General features: G+C 43.6%; 1 protein-coding gene across 1 annotated transcript in view; it reads left to right on the plus strand.

Moving 5' to 3' along the window:
• Nucleotides 1-19,576, plus strand: part of PLXNB2 (plexin B2) — a 265,036-nt gene that overhangs the window by 175,357 nt on the left and 70,103 nt on the right. The window contains exons 5-8 of the mRNA XM_050891898.1: nt 8,752-9,862; nt 11,555-11,737; nt 14,462-14,584; nt 17,980-18,080. Of these exons, the coding sequence (XP_050747855.1) occupies nt 8,752-9,862; nt 11,555-11,737; nt 14,462-14,584; nt 17,980-18,080 (1,518 nt within the window). The remainder of the gene's footprint in view (nt 1-8,751; nt 9,863-11,554; nt 11,738-14,461; nt 14,585-17,979; nt 18,081-19,576) is intronic.

Raw genomic sequence — 19,576 nt, forward strand, 5'->3', positions numbered from 1 at the left:
CCAATTTTGGACCTATGCCATAGTCTACAAAAGAAGTCATTCTTCTCTCTCCGAAGCGTTTCCAGCATGTTGCCATGATCTTAGGAAACGGGTTTGAATCCTGCAGAGTGTTTTTCCAGGTGATCTCTTCTCTGAACCAGCGAGCTGCATCGTTCATTGGTTTTAGGAAATAGTAATAAAAGTTGTAGCTGGAGAGAAGAGTGCTCATGTTTACCTACAGTTCTCACAGAAGTAGCAGCTTTGAAATCCAAACTGAAAATCTGCTCATCCCCTGCCTCACACACATTCTCCACTTTCTGTACTGAATTCCTTTGAGCTTAAAAATGAAAGCTGAATTCTTTTTGACTTGTGGAAAACCTATCAGAAGCTGAAAGCAAAGTTACTCAAAATGAGGGAGAAGAGAAATTTCTTTTCTTTAGTGAGATTATTCCTTCACTGAAGACTTTCTTGTCCATCATTTTTGGGAACATCACTTTTGTTATTGTTAGTTCTCAGTTATTCTGATTTCAGGCAAAATTTGGTATTCTTTGACTTCAGCTGAAATGAGTGTAAGAAATTAAGTAACATAAAGCTAAAGTTATATTGAAGGCTAAAGAAAAGTGACTGGGGATGGCTGAAAAGTTGAAGGTTCCCGTATACAGGTACAGCAGAGGATTGTGCAGTGAAGGAGGAAAACACCTGCTACATCCATGTCAGCATGTTGCTAGTGCTAATTCTTAAGGGTTTTTATAATAGTGTGAAGTCAATTTGAAACTCACTTTGTGCTTGTAGTTATAGGTCCTCATTTTTTCTGCATGCCTTTTGAAGAATTGACTGTTACTTGAGGTTATCAGTCTTGCTTGAGTAGAAAGACAAAGTTATGGGTACTTCAATTAAAATTGATCTAGCAGTGGGGCAGAGCTCTGGTAGCTGTGTCATTCCAACACGGTGTCACTTTATGCCAGTTCCCCTGTATGAAGTGTTCTCCTGAGTGCTCTGTGTTTCCTGCACATAACTTCTAGAGTTTCATATTTCTTGTAAGCAGCAAGATACTTTTTTTTTTGGTGGATTTCTTTTAAAGTGCTTGGTTGCTGCCATCCTGCTTTCCTTGTCACCTGTCAAGTCTCTGAGAGACTGGGGAGGGGCTGTATGTTATCCACGCTTCCTTTTTAATTAATATGCACCTTTTTATAATAAATTTTTTCTGCTTTGGGAGTATGTTTATTATTACTGCCATCCTTCTAGGATACTCGTCGAAATCATGTTCAGTTGTCTGTAAGGTATATGAATCAGAAGAGGACTATGTTTTGAGATGGGGGAAGGGATAGGGAAGGCAATGATGAAAAGGGAGGAATCCAAAAAGGAAATGACTTTGCAATTCAGGTAATCTTGATGGGAGAGTGATAAAGATGGTTCTAATGATATTGCAGGGGGTGGGGAGCAAGAGGCAGGATGGAGACAAGACTTTGAGAGAGAGAAAAAAATTATGTAGTCAACTACTCTGTTGGGCTTCTTTTATCCTGAATCTGCCAAGGGCTTAAAACTAAGTGCAAACTGAGGTCAGAGGGTGTATGTCAGCTCTCAGGACCAGGGCATGACTTTGAGTAAGCCACACAGGCCCACGTGTATTTAAAGTATGTGATTAAGCCATTGGAAATACAGTTGCTGTGCTGAACATCTCAGATTCCATGCTCCAGCCTGGGCTTCTTACTTATTTTCTCTTGTGTTTCTGTGACTTGTTCATTTAAAACAAAAGTTTTTCACAGCAGCAAACTGTTCCTTGATACATTTCCATAGCACCTAACTCAGTAAGGCATCTGTGTTAATAGCAGCCCTGTCGTTCCTACCAGGAACTGCGTAGCTGCGGTAGTAGCAGGATTCCTCAGCTGCTACTTCCCGATTAAGTTAAGATCAGGTGAGAAAGAGCTGTGGTTGTAGTGCATCTCATTTCATTTTGTTTGCTTTTTTCTTTCCTTAAGCCTGGTATTTGAGAAGTACATGGGAATTTAGTTCTGGATCTTTTCCATAGCATATTTAATTTTTGTTTACTCGTTGCTTTGAAGGGAGGGTGGGAAATGAAACTAACAGGTACGGAGAATGAAGAACTGTTACCTTGCATGGAGGTCTGAGATAATCTAACGGTGTTTGGCATGAGACTGGGGTGGCAGGGAGTAAAGGCCAAAAAAAACAGAAAAAAACAAAAGGTAGAATTAATGGAGAATGCATGTCGTTCTGAATAATTTAAGTCAAAAATTTGATAAGTAAACAAGACAGAAAATAGTAGGGAGGAAGCATTACCCATTTTTGTACAGAGGGATTAATTATTCCTGGTAAGAGTCTGGTTTAGAGGTGCAAAATGTACTTTTCCTTAAATCCTGGCTCTGGCATGAACCAGCAAGACTCTTCATTCTGCCTGTGGGACAAAGGCAGGTGTATTGCAAGTGCAGCGTCTGTGTCCTGGGTGCCATAAATGGACAAAACATTTTTTTAATCCACTGAAATAAATGGACATGGAGGTGAACTGAGTACAGAAATTAAGGTACAATAAATTACTTTCCATTCATTTGAGGCATATTTTATAAGTAGAGCTATTTATGGCTTTTTTTTGACTGAGAGCAGAGATTATAATAATCTAACAATAATTACCTTGTGGGAGAAACAGGAACAAATGAAATCTGAATTCTTCAGCGTTTGATCCTTGTGCAATAGATAGTGGAATGATAAAACTTGTTATGAAACAACATCGCAGTAGTATGTCAAGCTGTTTTTTTATTTCATTGCAGATAACTGTAAGGGAAAATATTTGAAACTAGATGACATGCATTATGACTTACCATTTAGCCACAGAGATGTAAGCTGGGATCAAAGTTTGTTTGGAAAATTGAGGTCCTTGGGAGCAGGAAGAAAAGAGGAGTTTCTGACAAATAATATCAGAATTCTTCTGGGTTCCTTAGAGCAGGTCTAGGGTTGTTGTAGAGAGGTCCAACACTTCATTATGTTGCAAGGCACGTGCTGAAGTCCATGTGTCTGAAGAATGAGTTATAATTCTTAGCCTTTTCTTGGTCACTGTCATATGAGGTCAACCTATCATTAGAAAGTCAGGCTTGTGCTGTTGGTAATGTACTGTCTCTTCTTTGACATTTTACAGTTAGCTACTCAGTTTGGTACATGATAAGAGCATTAGCAAAACAACATTGAAGTTAGCCTTTTATTTTGTCTTCATTACTATCCTGAGTTACATTTAGTAAGTTTTGGGGGTTTTAGAAGTTAGAACCACTCTGCTTTTAGAAAAGCTGTTCTCACCATTGCACATGCGTTTTCTCTGTAGAGAAGCAAAATGCAGTCAATACTGGAGGGCAGGAGTTGTCTTTCTGCATTGCTGGTGATGCCGGGATGGTTTGGGGAGCTGGCAGGTGGCTTGTGCTCACAACAAGAGTCCCCTCCCTGCTCAAACTTTTGCAGCCTGGTTGTTGACTTTTCATAGAATCATAGAATCATAGAATGGTTTGGGTTGGAAGGGACCTTAAAGATCATCTAGTCCCAACCCCCCTGTCATGGGCAGGGACACCTTCCACTGGACCAGGTTGCTCAAAGCCCCATCCAACCTGGCCTTGAACACTTCCAGGGAGGGGGCATCCAGAACCTCTCTGGGCAACCTGTTCCAGTGCCTCACCACCCTCACAGTGAAGAACTTCTGCCTTACATCTAACCTCAGTCTACCCTCTTTCAGTTTAAAGCCATTACCCCTTGTCCTCTCACAACATGCCCTTGTAAAAAGTCCCTCTCCAGCTTTCTTGTAGGCCCCCTTTAGGTACTGGAAGGCTGCTATAAGGTCTCCCCGGAGCCTCCTCTTCTCGAGGCTGAACAACCCCAACTCTCTCAGCCTGTCCTCGCAGGAGAGGTGTTCCAGCTCTCTGATCATTTTCGTGGCCCTCCTCCGGACCCACTCCAACAGGTCCATGTCCTTCTTATGTTGGGGTCCCTAGAGCTGGACGCAGTAGTCCAGGTGGGGTCTCACAAGAGTGGAGTAGAGGGGGAAAATCACCTCCCTCGACCTGCTGGCCACGCTTCTTTTGATGCAGCTGAGGATGCAATTGGCTTTCTGGGCTGCAAGCGCACATTGCTAGCTCATACTCAGTTTTTCATCCACTAATACCTCCAAGTCCTTCTCCTCAGGGCTGCTCTCAATCCACTCATCACCCAGCCTGTATTTGTGCTTGGGATTGCCCCGACCCATGTGCAGGACTTTGCACTTGGCCTTGTTGAACTTCATGAGGTTCACACGGGCCCATGTCTCAAGCCTGTCAAGGTCCCTCTGGGTGGCATCCTTTCTTTCCAGCGTGTCGACCGCACCACACAGCTTAGTGTCGTCAGCCAGCTTGCTGAGGGTGCACTCAATCCCACTGTCCATGTCACCGACAAAGATGTTAAACAGCACCAGTCCCAATACCAACCGCTGAGGAATTCTTGAGTGTGACCATCCAGCCAATTCCTTATCCACCGAGTGGTCCATCCATCAAATCCATGTCTCTCCAATTTAGAGACAAGGATGTTGGGTGGGACACCGTCAAATGCTTTGGACAAGTCCAGGCAGATGACGTCAGTTGCGCTTCCCTTATCCACCAACACTGTAACCCCATCGTAGAAGGCCACCAAATGTCAGGCACGATTTGGCCTTAGTGAAGCCATGTTGGCTGTCACCAATCACCTCCTTATTTTCCATGTGCCTTAGCATAGTTTCCAGGAGGATCTGCTCCATGATATTGCTGGGCACAGAGGTGAGACTGACTGACCTGTAGTTCCCTGGGTCTTCCTTTTTTCCCCTTTTAAAAATGGGGGTTATGTTTCCCTTTTACAGTCAGCAGGAACCTCCCCGGACTGCCATGACTTCTCAAATATGATGGGTAGTGGCTTAGCCACTTCATCCACCAGTTCCCTCAGGACCCATGGATGCATCTCATCAGGTCCCATGGACTTGTGCATGTTCAGGTTCCCTAGATGGTCTTGAACCTGATCTTCTCCTACAGTGGGTGGTTCTTCATTCTCCCAGTCCCTGCCTTTGCCTTCTGTGACTTGGGCGGTGTGGCTGGAGCACTTGCTGGTGAAGACTGAGGCAAAAAAGTCGTTGACTACCTCAGCCTTCTCCATGTCCCGGATAACCAGGTCTCTCATTCCTTCCGGAGAGGGCCCACATTTTCCCTAGTCTTCCTTTTATCACCGACGTACCTATAGAAGCTTTTCTTGTTGCCCTTGATATCCCTGGCCAGATATAATTCTATCAGGGCTTTGGCTTTCCTAACCTGATCCCTGGCTGCTTGGACAATTTCTCTGTATTCCTCCCAGGCTACCTGTCCTTGCTTCCACCCTCTGTAGGCTTCCTTTTTGTGTTCGAGTTTGTCCAGGAGCTCCTTGTTCATCCACGCAGGCCTCCTGGTGTTTTTGCCTGACTTCCTCTTTGTTGGGATGCATCGCTCCCGCGCTTGGAGGAGGTGATACTTGAATATTAACCAGCTTTCTTGGGCCCCTCTTCCCTCAGGGCTGTATCCCATGGTACTCTACCAAGCAGATCCCTGAAGAGGCCAAAGTCTGCTCTCCTGAAGTCCAGGGTAGTGAGCTTGCTGTGTGCCCTCCTCGCTGCCCTAAGGATCTTGAGCTCCACCATTTCATGGTCACTGCAGCCAAGGCTGCCCTCAAGCTTCACATTCCCCACCAGCCCCTCCTTGTTGGTGAGAACAAGGTCCAGCATAGCACCTCTCCTTGTTAGCTCCTCTACCACTTGGAGAAGGAAGTTATCATCAACCCATTCCAGGAACCTTCTGGATTGCTTATGCCCTGCTGTGTTGCCCCTCCAACAAATATCGGGGTGGTTGAAGTCCCCCATGAGGACCAAAGCTTGTGAATGTGAGGCTGCTCCTGTCTGTCTGTAGAGGGTCTCATCTGCTCAGTCTTCCTGGTTGGGTGGCCTGTAGCAGACCCCCACTATAATGTCACCTGTCCCTGCCCTCCCTTTAATCCTGACCCATAGGCTCTCGGTCAGCTCCTCATCCATCCCCAGGCGGATCTCCATGCACTCCAGCTGGTCACTGACATAGAGGGTGACACCCCCTCCTCGTTTCCCCTGCCTGTCCTTCCTAAAGAGCCTGTATCCTTCCATTCCAACATTCCAGTCATAGGAGCCATCCCACTACGTCTCCGTGATGCCAATAAGATCGTAGCCCTGTAGGCGTGTGCATGTCTTGTAACTCCTCTTGTTTATTCCCCATGCTACGTGCGTTTGCATAGAGGCATTTAAGTTGGGCCCCCAATGAAGCTGACTTACTGGCTGGAGTGGCTGGAATTCCTTTGTGCTGCTCTTCAGGTGCTCTCCTGCTGACCTGTGATCTCTCTCCAGGCTCTGGGCATCTCTTGCTGGCACTGGCATCAAACTGGTAGGAGTGGGATGGATTGAGGTTCCCCTCCCTCAGCAACTTTAGTTTAAAGCCCTCTTCACCAGCTTTGCAAGCCTATGACCGAAGATGCTCTTCCCCTTCTCTGACAGATGGACCCCATCAGCCCCCGGTAGACAAGGTTTCCCAAAGCAAGTCCCATGGTCTAAGTAGCTGAACCCCTGTCCGTGGCACCAGTCCTGTAACCATTTGTGGATTCACCAGATTCAACTGACCCTTTTAGACCCCTTCCCTTTGACTGGGAGGATTGATGAAAAGACTGCCTGTGCTCCAGAGTCCCTTACCGCCACTCCCTGGGCTCTGTAGTCCTCCTTGATACTCCTCAGACTGCTCCTGTTTAACCTTAGTGTGCTGGTTTTGGCTGGGATAGAGTTAATTTTCTTCACAGTAGCTAGTATGAGGCTATGTTTTGGATTTGTGCTGAAAACAGTGTTGATAATACAGGGATGTTTTAGTTACTGCTGAGCAGTGCTTACACAGCGTCAAGGCCTTTTCTGCTTCTGACACCACCCCACCAGCGAGTGGGCTGGGGGTGCACAAGAAGTTGGGAGGGGACACAGCTGGGGCAGCTGACCCCAACTGACCAAAGGGATATTCCATACCGTATGTCATCATGCCCAGCATATAAAGCTGGGGGAGGAAGAAGCGGGGGGACACATTCAGAGCGATGGCGTTTTGTCTTCCCAAGTAACCGTTACATGTGCTGGAGCCCTGCTTTCCTGGAGATGGCTGAACACCTGCCTGCCGATGGGAAGTGGTGAATGAATTCCTTGTTTTGCTTTGCTTGCGTGCGTGGCTTTTGCTTTACCTATTAAACTGTCTTTATCTCAACCCATGAGTTTTCTCACTTTTGCTCTTCCGATTCTCTCCCCCATCCCACCGAGGGGGAGTGAGCTATAGGCTGTGTGGTGCTTAGTTGCTGGCTGGGGTTAAACCATGACACTTACCCAGTATAAATGATGATTCAGGCAATTCTCTTTCACATCCCACCAGAGTCTATTGCTGCTGCCAAAACAGAATTTATAGCTGACACAGGAGCATGGTTCCTTTATTATTATTTTTATTGGTTTTCTTTTATTTTTTCAGTTCCTTGTTTTGGCATTCTACGCTATTTTCCTCCTCCTACAAGGCTTTCGCCTGTTAGATTACTTTGTTAAATGTTTCTCTTGTCTTTTCTGGTTGTTTTTTTTCTTTTCCTTTCTATTCACAATTCCAGATGTTTTCAGATTTAACTTGAGATTCCCTGTAAGTTTACAGGTTCTTTCCTCATCAGACTATGGAGTCACATGGCTAACTTTGAAAATGAAAATACTGTGGATTATATTTGTTTTTCAGTACTTCCTCCAAACAGTATTTATCTTTTCCCCCTAACATCAGTGTGTCCAAGCATGCCACCTTCTGTTTTCTGCTCTCAGAACTAAACACTTTGTGAAAACATGGACAAAACGTTCTGTGCTTAGGAAGCCAGTTGGGACTTGCCTCCTCATTTAACCCTTCAGGTTAAAATTAGACCCCTTCTTACAAGTTTCAGAAGGTCTTTGTCTAATTCCAAACAGCCAGGTGATCTGCTTGGGAATTAAAAATCCTGAAAAAAAAAAACCCCGAACAACAACAGAATCTTAATCCCACAAAACTGTAAGTAATGTTCTTAAGACAGATTTGAAACTATTAAGTTGCAGTGCTCTAGTGAATTGAAGTGTTGGACTGTAACGCATACCAGAGTCAAAGGCAATGTTGCATATTAAGGGCTCTACCGTCTTCCGGCTTTACATTGATGAAGGATTAGTGTAACACCTTCTCAAAGAGCATCAGCAGCCAGACTTACTTGTAGTCAATGGCAGGTTTTTTTCCTTTCTGGGGAAAGTCCTGCAACACCAAATGTCTGAAACATTTCTATGTAAATTCTCCCTCTCTATTAAGCAGGAGCCACCCAAAACACTGGGATCCTTCAGCTTATTTTTAAAATCTCAACAATAAATAATTCACACCGTATGAAGCTGTCTGGAGAAGTGCTACCACTTCTTGGCACTCTGTGTTGTTTCAAATTGTTGTTCTCATTGTGCTTTAGCACAGGATTGATTATCTAATTGGTTATATGACAATCATTTAGACATATGACCTTGTTTAATCCTTCCCCAACATATTAAATTGCTAGGCAATTAACAGGATTTGAGGCTTTCCATGATCTTCATGATGTCTACACATGCATAAGGGTAAGTGTATTTGTGTCTGAAATAATGAAAGAAAAAAATCTTCATGTTGCGGAATTTGGTGTAAATTTTAGTTTTCAATATGTTTCATGTTCTTGTTTTCTTTCCCTTTTTAGGTATTACATAGAAATGGCTTTATGGATCTGGACACTGAGCATTTTGAGCTGTTTTTGCGTCACCTTATCCAGAAATGAGGAACTGAAATTTTTTCAGAGCGCTACAGAGCTAAATCATCTAACAGTAGATAATGACACTGGGATAATCTATTTGGGAGTGGTAAATGCTCTGTATCAGCTTACAGAAAACCTGGATGTAATAAGGTCTGTAGAAACAGGTCCAAGAAAGGACAACAAAAAGTGCACACCTCCCATTGATGAAAATCAATGTAAAGAGGCAGTACTGACTGACAATTATAACAAGTTACTGTTGCTGAACAAGGCGGATAAAACAATTGTGGTGTGTGGAAGCCTTTTTAAGGGAATCTGTGCCATCAGAGATCTAGAAGACATTAGCAATGAGAAGTATTATGTAGACAGTAGTGGAGAAAAGTCCTTTGTAGCAAGCAACGATGAGAATGTATCAACTGTGGGATTGATCACTTCCTTGAATAACGACCGAGTGCTGTTTGTTGGGAAAGGGAATGGACCAAATGATAACGGGATAATAATCAGCACTCGGCAGCTCTACGAAAGGGACGGGAAAGACATTTTTGAAATGTATACAGACTCAGCAGCTGTTAAGTCAGCTTATCACTCATCAAGCACACAACAATTTGTGGCAGTCTTTGAGGATAAAAATTATGTTTATTTTATTTTTAATCAGCAAGAGAAACAGCCTGTCAATAACCGCACACTGATTGCACGTCTGTGCAAAGATGATGCCCATTATTATTCCTACTTTGAAATGGACTTGGGTTGCAAAGATGATGATGGTGCCTATGACCACTGTCATTCTGCTTACGTCACTACCCCAGGAGAAGAGCTGGCTGAGAGCATGGCTCAGCAGAGACAGACTACGGATGCTCTCTCAGATGACAAAGTTCTTCTTGCACTCTTCAGCAAAGTAAACAAAGATAACGGCTCTCTAAAATCTGCCATGTGTGTGTTTTCCTTGCGGCACATCAATGAAAAGATGGAAAAAAACCGAAACGATTGCTACACTAAAAAGAATACCAGCTCATTTTACAAACTTTTTGCAGCAGAAAACCCGTGTGCATCACATGGACTGGTAATGTCACTATCAGTTTTAGAATCTGTGTTAGAATCAGTGGAAAATCTACAACTGCATGTTTTGGGGTGGCTTTGAGCTAAACTATAGTGAGATCAGATGACTGAAAACTCAATAGCTGGATTCACTATAGAAATGGAATGTGGTTGGGGGGGTTGCGAACAGGTCAAGCAAGAAGTGGCAAGATAGTAATAATTTTGAGTCTTTTAAAAAAGATTTGATGTCTTTTGAAAGATGAATATTGGTTTCATAAATGCATTTCTTTTAAAGGGTTCCTTCTGGTATGGAAATTACTGAGTCAAATGCAGTGATTTGTTACTCCCATGATCAGCTTCCAGATGATTGCTGTAGACAATTCTGGTCTCAGCCAACATATTTATAATGTTTTCAAATGATATTAAGAATCTTGTAGGCGATATCTGGAGTTCAGTGTTGTTTCTCACTTGGATTTGAATTTTCAGATAACTGGAAATATGCATGTTTCTTATATTTAGGTGATGTTTATATTTTGCTCTGGTTCAAAATACTTCCATAGCATGATGGCCATCTTCTTTTTATGGCTTGTCATTACCTTGGCTGTCAGGTTTTTGGAGGGCACTGTTACACCCCTCCAGATACTGTTCTTCAACTTATGACTGTGTCTCCGAGATGCAGTTTTCAGCATCTCTGTTGACTTTATGATGTTTTTGCCCACACCACCTTATTCGCAAGCCCTACTTGTGCATGCCATTCGTTACTGCAGCCAACCCTAAACTGGGCTGAGGAATTGAATAATCTTAAAAATAACTCAGCCAGCTTTTAGGAGGATGTCTTAATTCCCCCTGAGCAAGGTACACACTTGCATAAGCAGCTGTTTGAGCACAGCTTGAGAAGTGGTGTGCTACATTCCAGGGGTAGGAGTGAACAGCTGAAGAGATGGGGCATGGGAATACCTTATGTTGGCATTGACCCATAATCCTTCATCTCATGAAACCACAGCCCTCTCCCACACAGTAGGTCTCTAGCACTGATAAGAACACTTTTTGCTTCCAAACGCCAGTGTTACTCACTGCAGTACCCTGCATCTGAGGTAAGCATCAAACATAGAAATTCTGAACATGACAGGTGGAGCGGCCATGGCTTCCAGCAAAAAGAAGGTGTGGATTTCAGATCAGAAAGACAGTCTCGTTACCAAATATAGCAGGAAAGGCAAGGTGTGAATGAACTTCCTTCTGGTGGCACTCCCTGCAGCTCAGGATTAAAGCATAGTGAAGAGGGAATGTGTTGAAGTTCACGAGAAAATTGCCAATGAGTTGCTTTTCTATGGATAGCAGCAAATTAAGAAACAAAACAGCATTAAAAAACCAGTCTTCAACACAAAATTGGTCAACCCAATCTAGATGACATGTTCATTTTAATTAAACAAACTGGTTACTTTTTAAACTGTGCTGCTATAATGCAATAGAAACAAAAACTTTTCTCTCCCCATGTCTCCTGGAAAGTGAAAGCATTGAACAGTTTGCAATTAGCAGGCTGTTTTCTGATTGCTGCCTGTTGGCTGGGAGAAAATGGCCAGACAATCCATTTCTCTCTTTCTACTCTTCTATGTCTGAGGGGTATTATACTGTCTGGTAATAGGGTTGCACTTCATTCTTAGCTAGGAATTAGTGATCTGAATGTTTAACATCACTCTGTATTGCTATTCCTTATTAGAATGCAAGCAAAAATTTCCCCTGTGGCTCCGAACACTTGCCGTACCTTTTGGGAAGTAAGAACGGTGTTATAGAGAAGCCAGTACTGCAAAAAGAAGGGATGAATCTCACAGCCGTCACTGTGGCTGTGGAGAATGGGCATACCGTGGCCTTTCTGGGAACATCGGATGGTAAAATTCTTAAGGTAACAAAGTGGACTTAAAAGACTGGAAGGTGTTTAAAAGATCATGAACTGTAGTGATGGCATACTTCTACTCTAAAAGTAAATGGGATTTATAAGATTGTGTACCAGGAGCAAATTCTCTTGGAGCTTGATATTTTTAATTTCAAAGAAAAACCACGTTATTTCTGATGTGCCTCAGCTATCCAATACACAGATTGAATTAGATTCGCCTGAATGACACTATTCCCGAAGGATTAGATACCTACTGAGAGCCCTATATAAACAGCCTTAGGTAATCTAACAGCTGCTCTAGCCTTATCTCTATTCAAGCCCATACTAGTTTAAGAGCAACTTTTCATTTTGTAATCATTCTGGCCATTCAGTGAATAGAGATGGCAATACAAAGCCCAAGCTGGAGCTCTGCTAAATTCTGGCTGTGTGGTGTGGGGCTCAAGGGTTCACATGTTTGTGGTGTTAAAATGTCAAGGCTGCAACGCCAAACACCTTCTTTTGCTTGAAGGGGAGTGATGGCCATGTGCCACTACATCGTTTGAAATTTCAAGGTGAAACTGTTGGTTACCATAAGGAAAGACAACAAATTTGAACACCTTCAAGTATAAAGGCTCTGAGTTGAGAATTTTAATTTTACAGTGCTAAAATAAATCAGTATTTACAAAAAAAGATAAAAATATTAGCTATTGTGAGCAGTGAGCAATTTCTTTTCATGACTTTTATGCTTTGCTTGCTTCTTTTGATGCCATATACTTCAAATTGAAATGTTTTCCCTGATGTGAATTTGTGAACTTGAGTAAACACAGGATTTTCATTAATCATAGAATCATTTAGGTTGGAAAAGACCTTTAAGATCATCGAATCCAACCATAAACCTAACACTGCCAAGTCCCCCCAAACCATGTCCCTAAGTGCCACATCTACACGTCTTTTAAATACCTCCAGGGATGGTGACTCAACCACTTCCCTGGGCAGCCTGGTCCAATGCTTGATAACCCTTTCAGTGAAGAAATTTTTCCTAATAACCAACCTAAACCTCCCCTGGCGCAACTTGAGGCCATTTCCTCTTGTCCTATCGCTTGTTACTTGGGAGAAGAGACCAACACCCACCTCACTACAACCTCCTTTCAGGTAGTGGTAGAGAGTGACAAGGTCTCCCCTCAGCCTCCTTTTCTGCAGACTAAACCATCCCAGTTCCCTCAGCCACTCCTCATAAGGCTTGTTCTCTAGACCCTTCACCAGCTCTGTTGCTCTTCTTTGGACGCACTCCAGCACCTCAATGTCTTTCTTGTAGTGAGGGGCCCAAAATTGAACACAGTATTTGAGGTGCGGCGTCACCAGTGCCAAGTACACATGGACAATCACTTCCCTAGTCCCGCTGGCCACGCTATTTCTGATACAAGCCAGGATGCTATTGGCCTTCTTGGCCACCTGGGCACACTGCTGGCTCATATTCAGCCAGCTGTTGACCAACACCCCCAGGTCTTTTTCCACCAGGCAGCTTTCCAGCCACTCTTCCCCAGGCCTGTAGCATTGCATGGGGTTGTTGTGACCCAAGTGCAGGACCCGGCACTTAGCCTTGTTGACCCTCATACAGTTGGCCTCGGCCCATCGATCCAGCCTGTCCAGATCCCTCTGTAGAGCCTTCCTTCCCTCCAGCAGATCAACACTCCCGCCCAACTTGGTGTCATCTGCAAACTTACTGAGGATACACCTGATTTCCTCGTCCAGATCATTGATAAAGATATTAAACAGAAGTGGCCCCAATACTGAGCCCTGGGAAACACCACTTGTGACTGGCTGCCAGCTGGATTTAACTCCATTCACCACCACCACTCTTTGGGCCCGGCCATCCAGCCAGTTTTTTACCCAGCAAAGAGTACGCCTGTCCAAGCCATGAGCAGCCAGTTTCTCCAGGAGAATGCTGTGGGAAACAGTGTCAAAGGCTTTAGTAAAGTCCAGGTAAACAACATCCACAGCCTTTCCCTCATCCACTAAGCAGGTCACCTTGTCATAGAAGGAGATCAGGTTAGTCAAGCAGGACCTGCCTTTCATAAACCCATGCTGACTGGGCCTGATCACCTGCTTGTCCTGTATGTGCTGTGTGATGGCACTCAAGATGATCTGCTCCATAACCTTCCCCAGCACCGAAGTCACACTGACAGGCCTGTAGTTCCCCAGATCCTCCTTCTGGCCCTTCTTGTAGATGGGTGTCACATTTGCTAACTTCCAGTCAACTGGCACCTGCCTGGTTAGCCAGGACTGCTGATAAATGATGGAAAGTGGCTTGGTGAGCACTTCCGCCAGCTCCCTCGGTACCCTTGGGTGGATCCCATCCAGCCCCATAGACTTGTGTGTGTCTAAGTGGTGTAGCAGGTCGCTAACCATTTTCCCTTGGATTATGGGGGCTTCATTCTGCTCCCCGTCCCTGTCTTCCAGCTCAGGGGGCTGGGTACCTGGGGAACAACTGGTCTTATCATTAAAGACTGAGGCAAAGAAGGCATTAAGCACCTCAGCCTTTTCCTCATCCTTTGTCACTATGTTTCCCCCACATCCTTTGTCACTATGTTTCCCCCCATATCCAATAAAGGATGGAGATTCTCCTTAGCCCTCTTTTTGTTGCTAATATATTTATAGAAACATTTTTGATTGTCTTTTACGACAGTAGCCAGATATAATGATATTTGGGAAAAAAAAGCAACATTAACCACCTTTCTTTCTTCCATGAAATAGGTGTTCCTGTCATCTACTGCAACTGAGTACAGCTCTCTTATTATTGAACTCAACAAACCCATAAAGAATGACCTGGTCCTTGACCAAACCCAAGAAAATCTGTACGTGATGACCACAGACAAGGTAACTTGTCCTGCTTGTGTTAAGGACCAGGTCTGCTTTCACCTTCTCTGCAACTTTACCTGAGATTTGTACATTTCTCAGTTGTTCCTGGAAGTCGCCCCATTTGGTGGGGCTCCCCCCGCTCTGTGCATATGAAGACCTTTCTCAAGTCTAAGCTGATGGACTTGATTGTTGTGACTTGGAGAACTGTTATGTCCTTGATGCTTAGTGACTGGGAATGGGAAGTGAGTTCACCTCTAAAGCTCTCTTATGGGGTCTGTGAGAAGGATGAAGCTGAGACGTTTGGCACCAGCACGCCACAGGGTCAGGCAGCCCTAGCGCTCGGTGGGGTCTCTGTGGGGTACCAGTAGATGCTCTAGCTGCCATTGGTCCTTTTCAACGGTACTTCAGGATTTAGAATGCTGGCGGCTGACATAATAGCATTTAGACATCTGTAAAGCCTCCAGGAGTTTTTGTGGGTCTTGCTGTCAAAAACTAAGAAGCAATGGAGAGAATTACAACTTTGGGAAACACTTTTGTTCGAGCTTCTGCTAGAACCAAGCGAGTGCAGCAGGAAAGGTCGGACTTTGCTATGAAAGGCACAGGCAGTCGCTTCTAAGTTCCCATTCTCTGTGCTGACAGGTGAGGCACAATGGAGGTTTGTAAAGAAAGGTAGGAAAAAAAGCAAGTAGGAGATGAGAGGGATGCCAGATTTCCCCTTCACCTCCAGCTGTAACCCTCTTCTGACACTTTGTGGTGGCTGGAGCTGCCAGCCTCAAATGCATGGTTCAGCAGCTCTCCAGGACAGGGTGGGTGACAGGTTGCGACCATGTGCAGCACTGACAGTGACACGGAATGGGACATGGGAAACGCTCTGGCAGCAATAACATGGGGAGAAAGGGGGGGGGCTGCGAAAGGGAGTATTTGGGGAAAACAGTGCAAGAAGAATGTTCTCTGTCTGTTTTATAAAAGGATTAATATAAATTCCTGCTGTGGGAATGTTATATTCTTGCTGAAGGTTTTCAGGCTAGAAGCCACATTGGAAAAAGTGCCAGATAAGCAACTGATAAAGCATTTAATAATATGATAGTGTGTGAGAGAGGTTACTTCTTTTTTTTTTTGGAGTAGTTGATACTTCTCATTTGGCTTCTGTTCAGATTTGGAACAGAACTCGAAACTTCAACATTGTCCACAAAAGCCTGGGTGGCCTGGCACCCTGTTTGACAAGCTGGCACATTGCTTAAAAGCCTTGAGGTCCCCACTAGGCTATGGCGTGAGCTGCTGAACAGCATAAGGGATGGCAGCAACCTTGAAGGAAGACAAGTTTTCTGGTGACAGTCTGCTTGAACTGGTAGAATTTAGGAAGGCCACAGACAAATTTTTCAGAGAACATTTGCAAAAAAATAATTCCATCTCTACAAAATGTTTAAATTTAGAAAGTGGCAAATTTCTGCCAAAGAAAGGATTTCAGTTTAATCTTTTTCAAGTAGCTCTCATAGACACTGCAGTTTCTGAATAATGCGAATAATAATTTTCTTTTACAAAACCTGTTCAGCTTAAATATGAATAACTAAAGTTGGGAGCTCTGTAATGGCATTACATGACTGTCATCTCCAGGAGTTAAGATTAGGTTAAGAGCCATAGTGAGAAATAAGCTCTTGCTTTCCTGTTTCAGTTCTCCTCCCCCTTCTCCTCCCAGCTTCTGTTGCTGTGTCAATAGCAGTGGGTGGCTTGGAGCAAATGCTTTCAAAAGTCAGCCCCCTCCTCCCCGCTGTGCTCCCAGAGCTTGGGCAATGAGCAGGAGAAACCCCTTGCAGCTTCTTGAGGGACTTGGAAAGGAGCGTACCACCCCTGCCGTGCTCACACTGGTTCGTTACAAGTGAACATCACTGGTAGGATCCTAAATTCCTTATAGTACGTCCCATACTGGGAGCAAAGCAGAAGCCTGTGGCAGTCACTTACCACGATCACTAGCTTGTTTGCTTGTTTTAGCTTTTACCACTCTCTTTGATTAAGAGTGCCAATTAGAAAATCTCTAAAATTAGTTTCTCTGCATTTTGAACCTGGCTGTAAATGGAGCTGCTATTTGGTTTTTTAGATCCATTGTTTACATAAAACTTGCAGAGACGGCAATCTCTAGGGCTTGTTTCTGCCTGCCAGAATTATGAAATAAATACTTTGTCATAAAAAAGCCATTCAGTGGATATTAAATTACTCATGGGTACCAGTTAGTGAAACAGAGTGCCAGTAACTTAGCTCCAGTTAGGTAAGAATCTGTGGGAGAAGAGAATGCTGAAAATGTAAACGTCTGTATTAATAAACACAAGAAAACTACCCAATATTGACATTTTCCTTAACTGAGTCAGACTGAACCCCCCAAATGTGAAAGAAAAGGCCAAACTCTGACTTTCAAAGTAGCTTTGTAATTGCCAGTTGTTTTAAATGAGAGGATAAGGTAGAAAAAAGAAAGCTTACATCTCACAGTTACAGTTGCTAGACTTTTTGCACTCTTTAAAAGTAAAACATAGTCATTGACAGGAAGACGTATGTCTTGTTCTCCTCTTGCATCATTTCAGCAGCGTAACTAAAAGGGATGGTAGTGTGCTGGCTCATTTTTCTGTGCACCAAAGAAAGACAAAATTGTTTATTTTCAGCACCAAAGGAAATCAAAACCAGAAGCCGTATATTTACTAGGGGACTGAGACATGAGAACTGATGATGCTCTTTTCCCTGCTGCTTCCTGTCATAATTATTTCCATTCTCTTTCATTAATGTATTGCATGGTGGAGGGCTATGTGTGGAGAAGTGCAGTAACCCGAAGCACCCTGGCTCTCTCACGCTTGCAGACTTTCTGAAATGCCTTCTGGCTAAAAGTGCCACTGATGGTCGCATTTCCAAACTATTTCATCTCCGTGCTAGTGATACAGAGGGGAGGGTATTCTGTTTAAAAAACGATCTAGCCAGTACCAAGTTCGCCTTTTGAAAGTATCTGTCCTGCAGTAGCTGTTTCTTGAATTCAGAGTTGTTGATGTAGTTTCTGTCCTGTGGTGGCTGCTGTAATGTGGATTTCCAGAAGTAACATAACTGGAGGAACTGAAAAGCTCAATTTTATAAGACTTGCTCATGATTCTTGATTATAACAATGTCCTACATTACTTTGAAGAGAGATTAGAGAATATTGGACTGAAATAAAGCAGGAAAAGTGTGTGAATTTGGACTTTGTTAAGGGGGAAATAACCAGACTCTGTTTTTGTCTGTATTTTCCTAAAACGAAGCTGAGCTCTGATCATAATAATACAGGGTTAAGTCTTCTGCTGCCACAGGCAACGGCGCTGTACAACCCTGTCCACAAACATTTCCGTCTCCTTGTGCCTTCTTCAGATCCGTTATGGTTTGCCTTACTTTCGGTTCTCCAGGTGCATCGGCTACCTGTGCAGGACTGCCACAAATATTCGGACTGTGAGAAGTGTACCCAAGCGAGGGATCCGTACTGCGGCTGGTGCGTGAGAGAGGGCAGGTGAGTGCTGCCGGTGTTTTCTCAGGTGCAGGCAGTGGAATAGCTCAAATTTTGACACGTGCTGTGGGTTACTGCTCAGCCTAGCGATCTCAGCTCTTTGTACTCAGCCTTACGCTCCTGATAGTGATTTAATTTTATCACGCAGACATTGATATCAGTCTTCTGTGCACACAAATAAGTCCCCGTTGACCTCTGCAGATTTGATTGGTGTGGGAAAATACATACTTTTCTGCTGGTACTGAAAATCAGTATACATTTTCTAACTGCAAGTTTTATCACTCTCTGAACTGTACAGTCAAATGTTCTCCCAGAAATTAAAAGAGTGCTCCCTATTTAAAATTCAGAAAATATAGCATATATTATAAGTAGAGCAGGAAAGTGTAAAAAAGAACATAAAAGAAAAAACTGTTCATGTCTGAAATAAAGTATATAGCTCAAATGCTGGTTTTGTATAAATGTCATCTATGAAGACGTGTAGCTACACTGAACCCTCACCTAACTGTAGGAGAGCAGAAAGTGGCATTTGCCTGACTATCTGCAGAGGTTAACTGAATTAATATTCAAACACATGTAAACTAGGACAGCACTGAACAGCTCTGGAATGTCTCTTCTTTGCACTCTGCATTGATTGGAGTGGTGAGAGGGAAGAGCGGTCCTGCAGCTCTCTTTTTGACTACTAAGTTAATTAACCCCTTGGCATGAGCAGTTGGGAATTCATGATTCTAAGTACTTGCTGTTGGAACAAAGGGGCTATTTAATTATAGTATGCAGATGAATTTCAGGCTTCTACCTTCCTGTCTGAAAATGTGAACTATCACATTAAGTTACCTATCAGCCTGATGTGTAGCATAATATGGAGCACTGCAGAGAAACTTATGCGGTGCGTGCAGGTTTGTGTAATACACTGTAACTCTTCCAGCCTGGGTTTCAGTTGCTGTGGATGAAACCTGGGGATTTGGAATATACACCTTGAACTCCTCCTGGGCTGCTGGGAGTTGAAGGCCATGTCATACATCATACGAAAGGCAATTTTCCCTAGATTTCCCTTCAGGTTTCTGATATGACCGCTGACCTCAATATCTCAAAATATTAATGGTCTCTGAGAACAGGGAAACATGATTTTTTGCATTTGCTAGTATTTATTTCCAATGGGGAGAAAAAAAAGTGTTTAATTTCTGATATTTTTCTCATTTACAGCAAGTTCTGTCTCATGATCACAAGCAGCACTTAACAGTGTGTTTAGGGATATGTTATATGAATGTAGACTCTGTATGTAAATGATATATTTAAGGGTAAGGTTGACAGAACTGTGCAGCAACTGCCCTGTGTTAAAGCCCCTGATGAGTTAATAGTCTTCTGCTACAGCAGCCAGAGATCCTACAGCATTTTATCCTAAACTTTGCACAGAATGGAAAGAATACGCATGAGACTGTCCCCACACACACGCTTCAACAAGCTTTTGTAGCCACATATGCAGCTTCTGCACTGCAGCATCT

Source organism: Gymnogyps californianus, chromosome 1 (assembly GCF_018139145.2).
Source record: "Gymnogyps californianus isolate 813 chromosome 1, ASM1813914v2, whole genome shotgun sequence".
Taxonomy (NCBI): domain Eukaryota; kingdom Metazoa; phylum Chordata; class Aves; order Accipitriformes; family Cathartidae; genus Gymnogyps; species Gymnogyps californianus.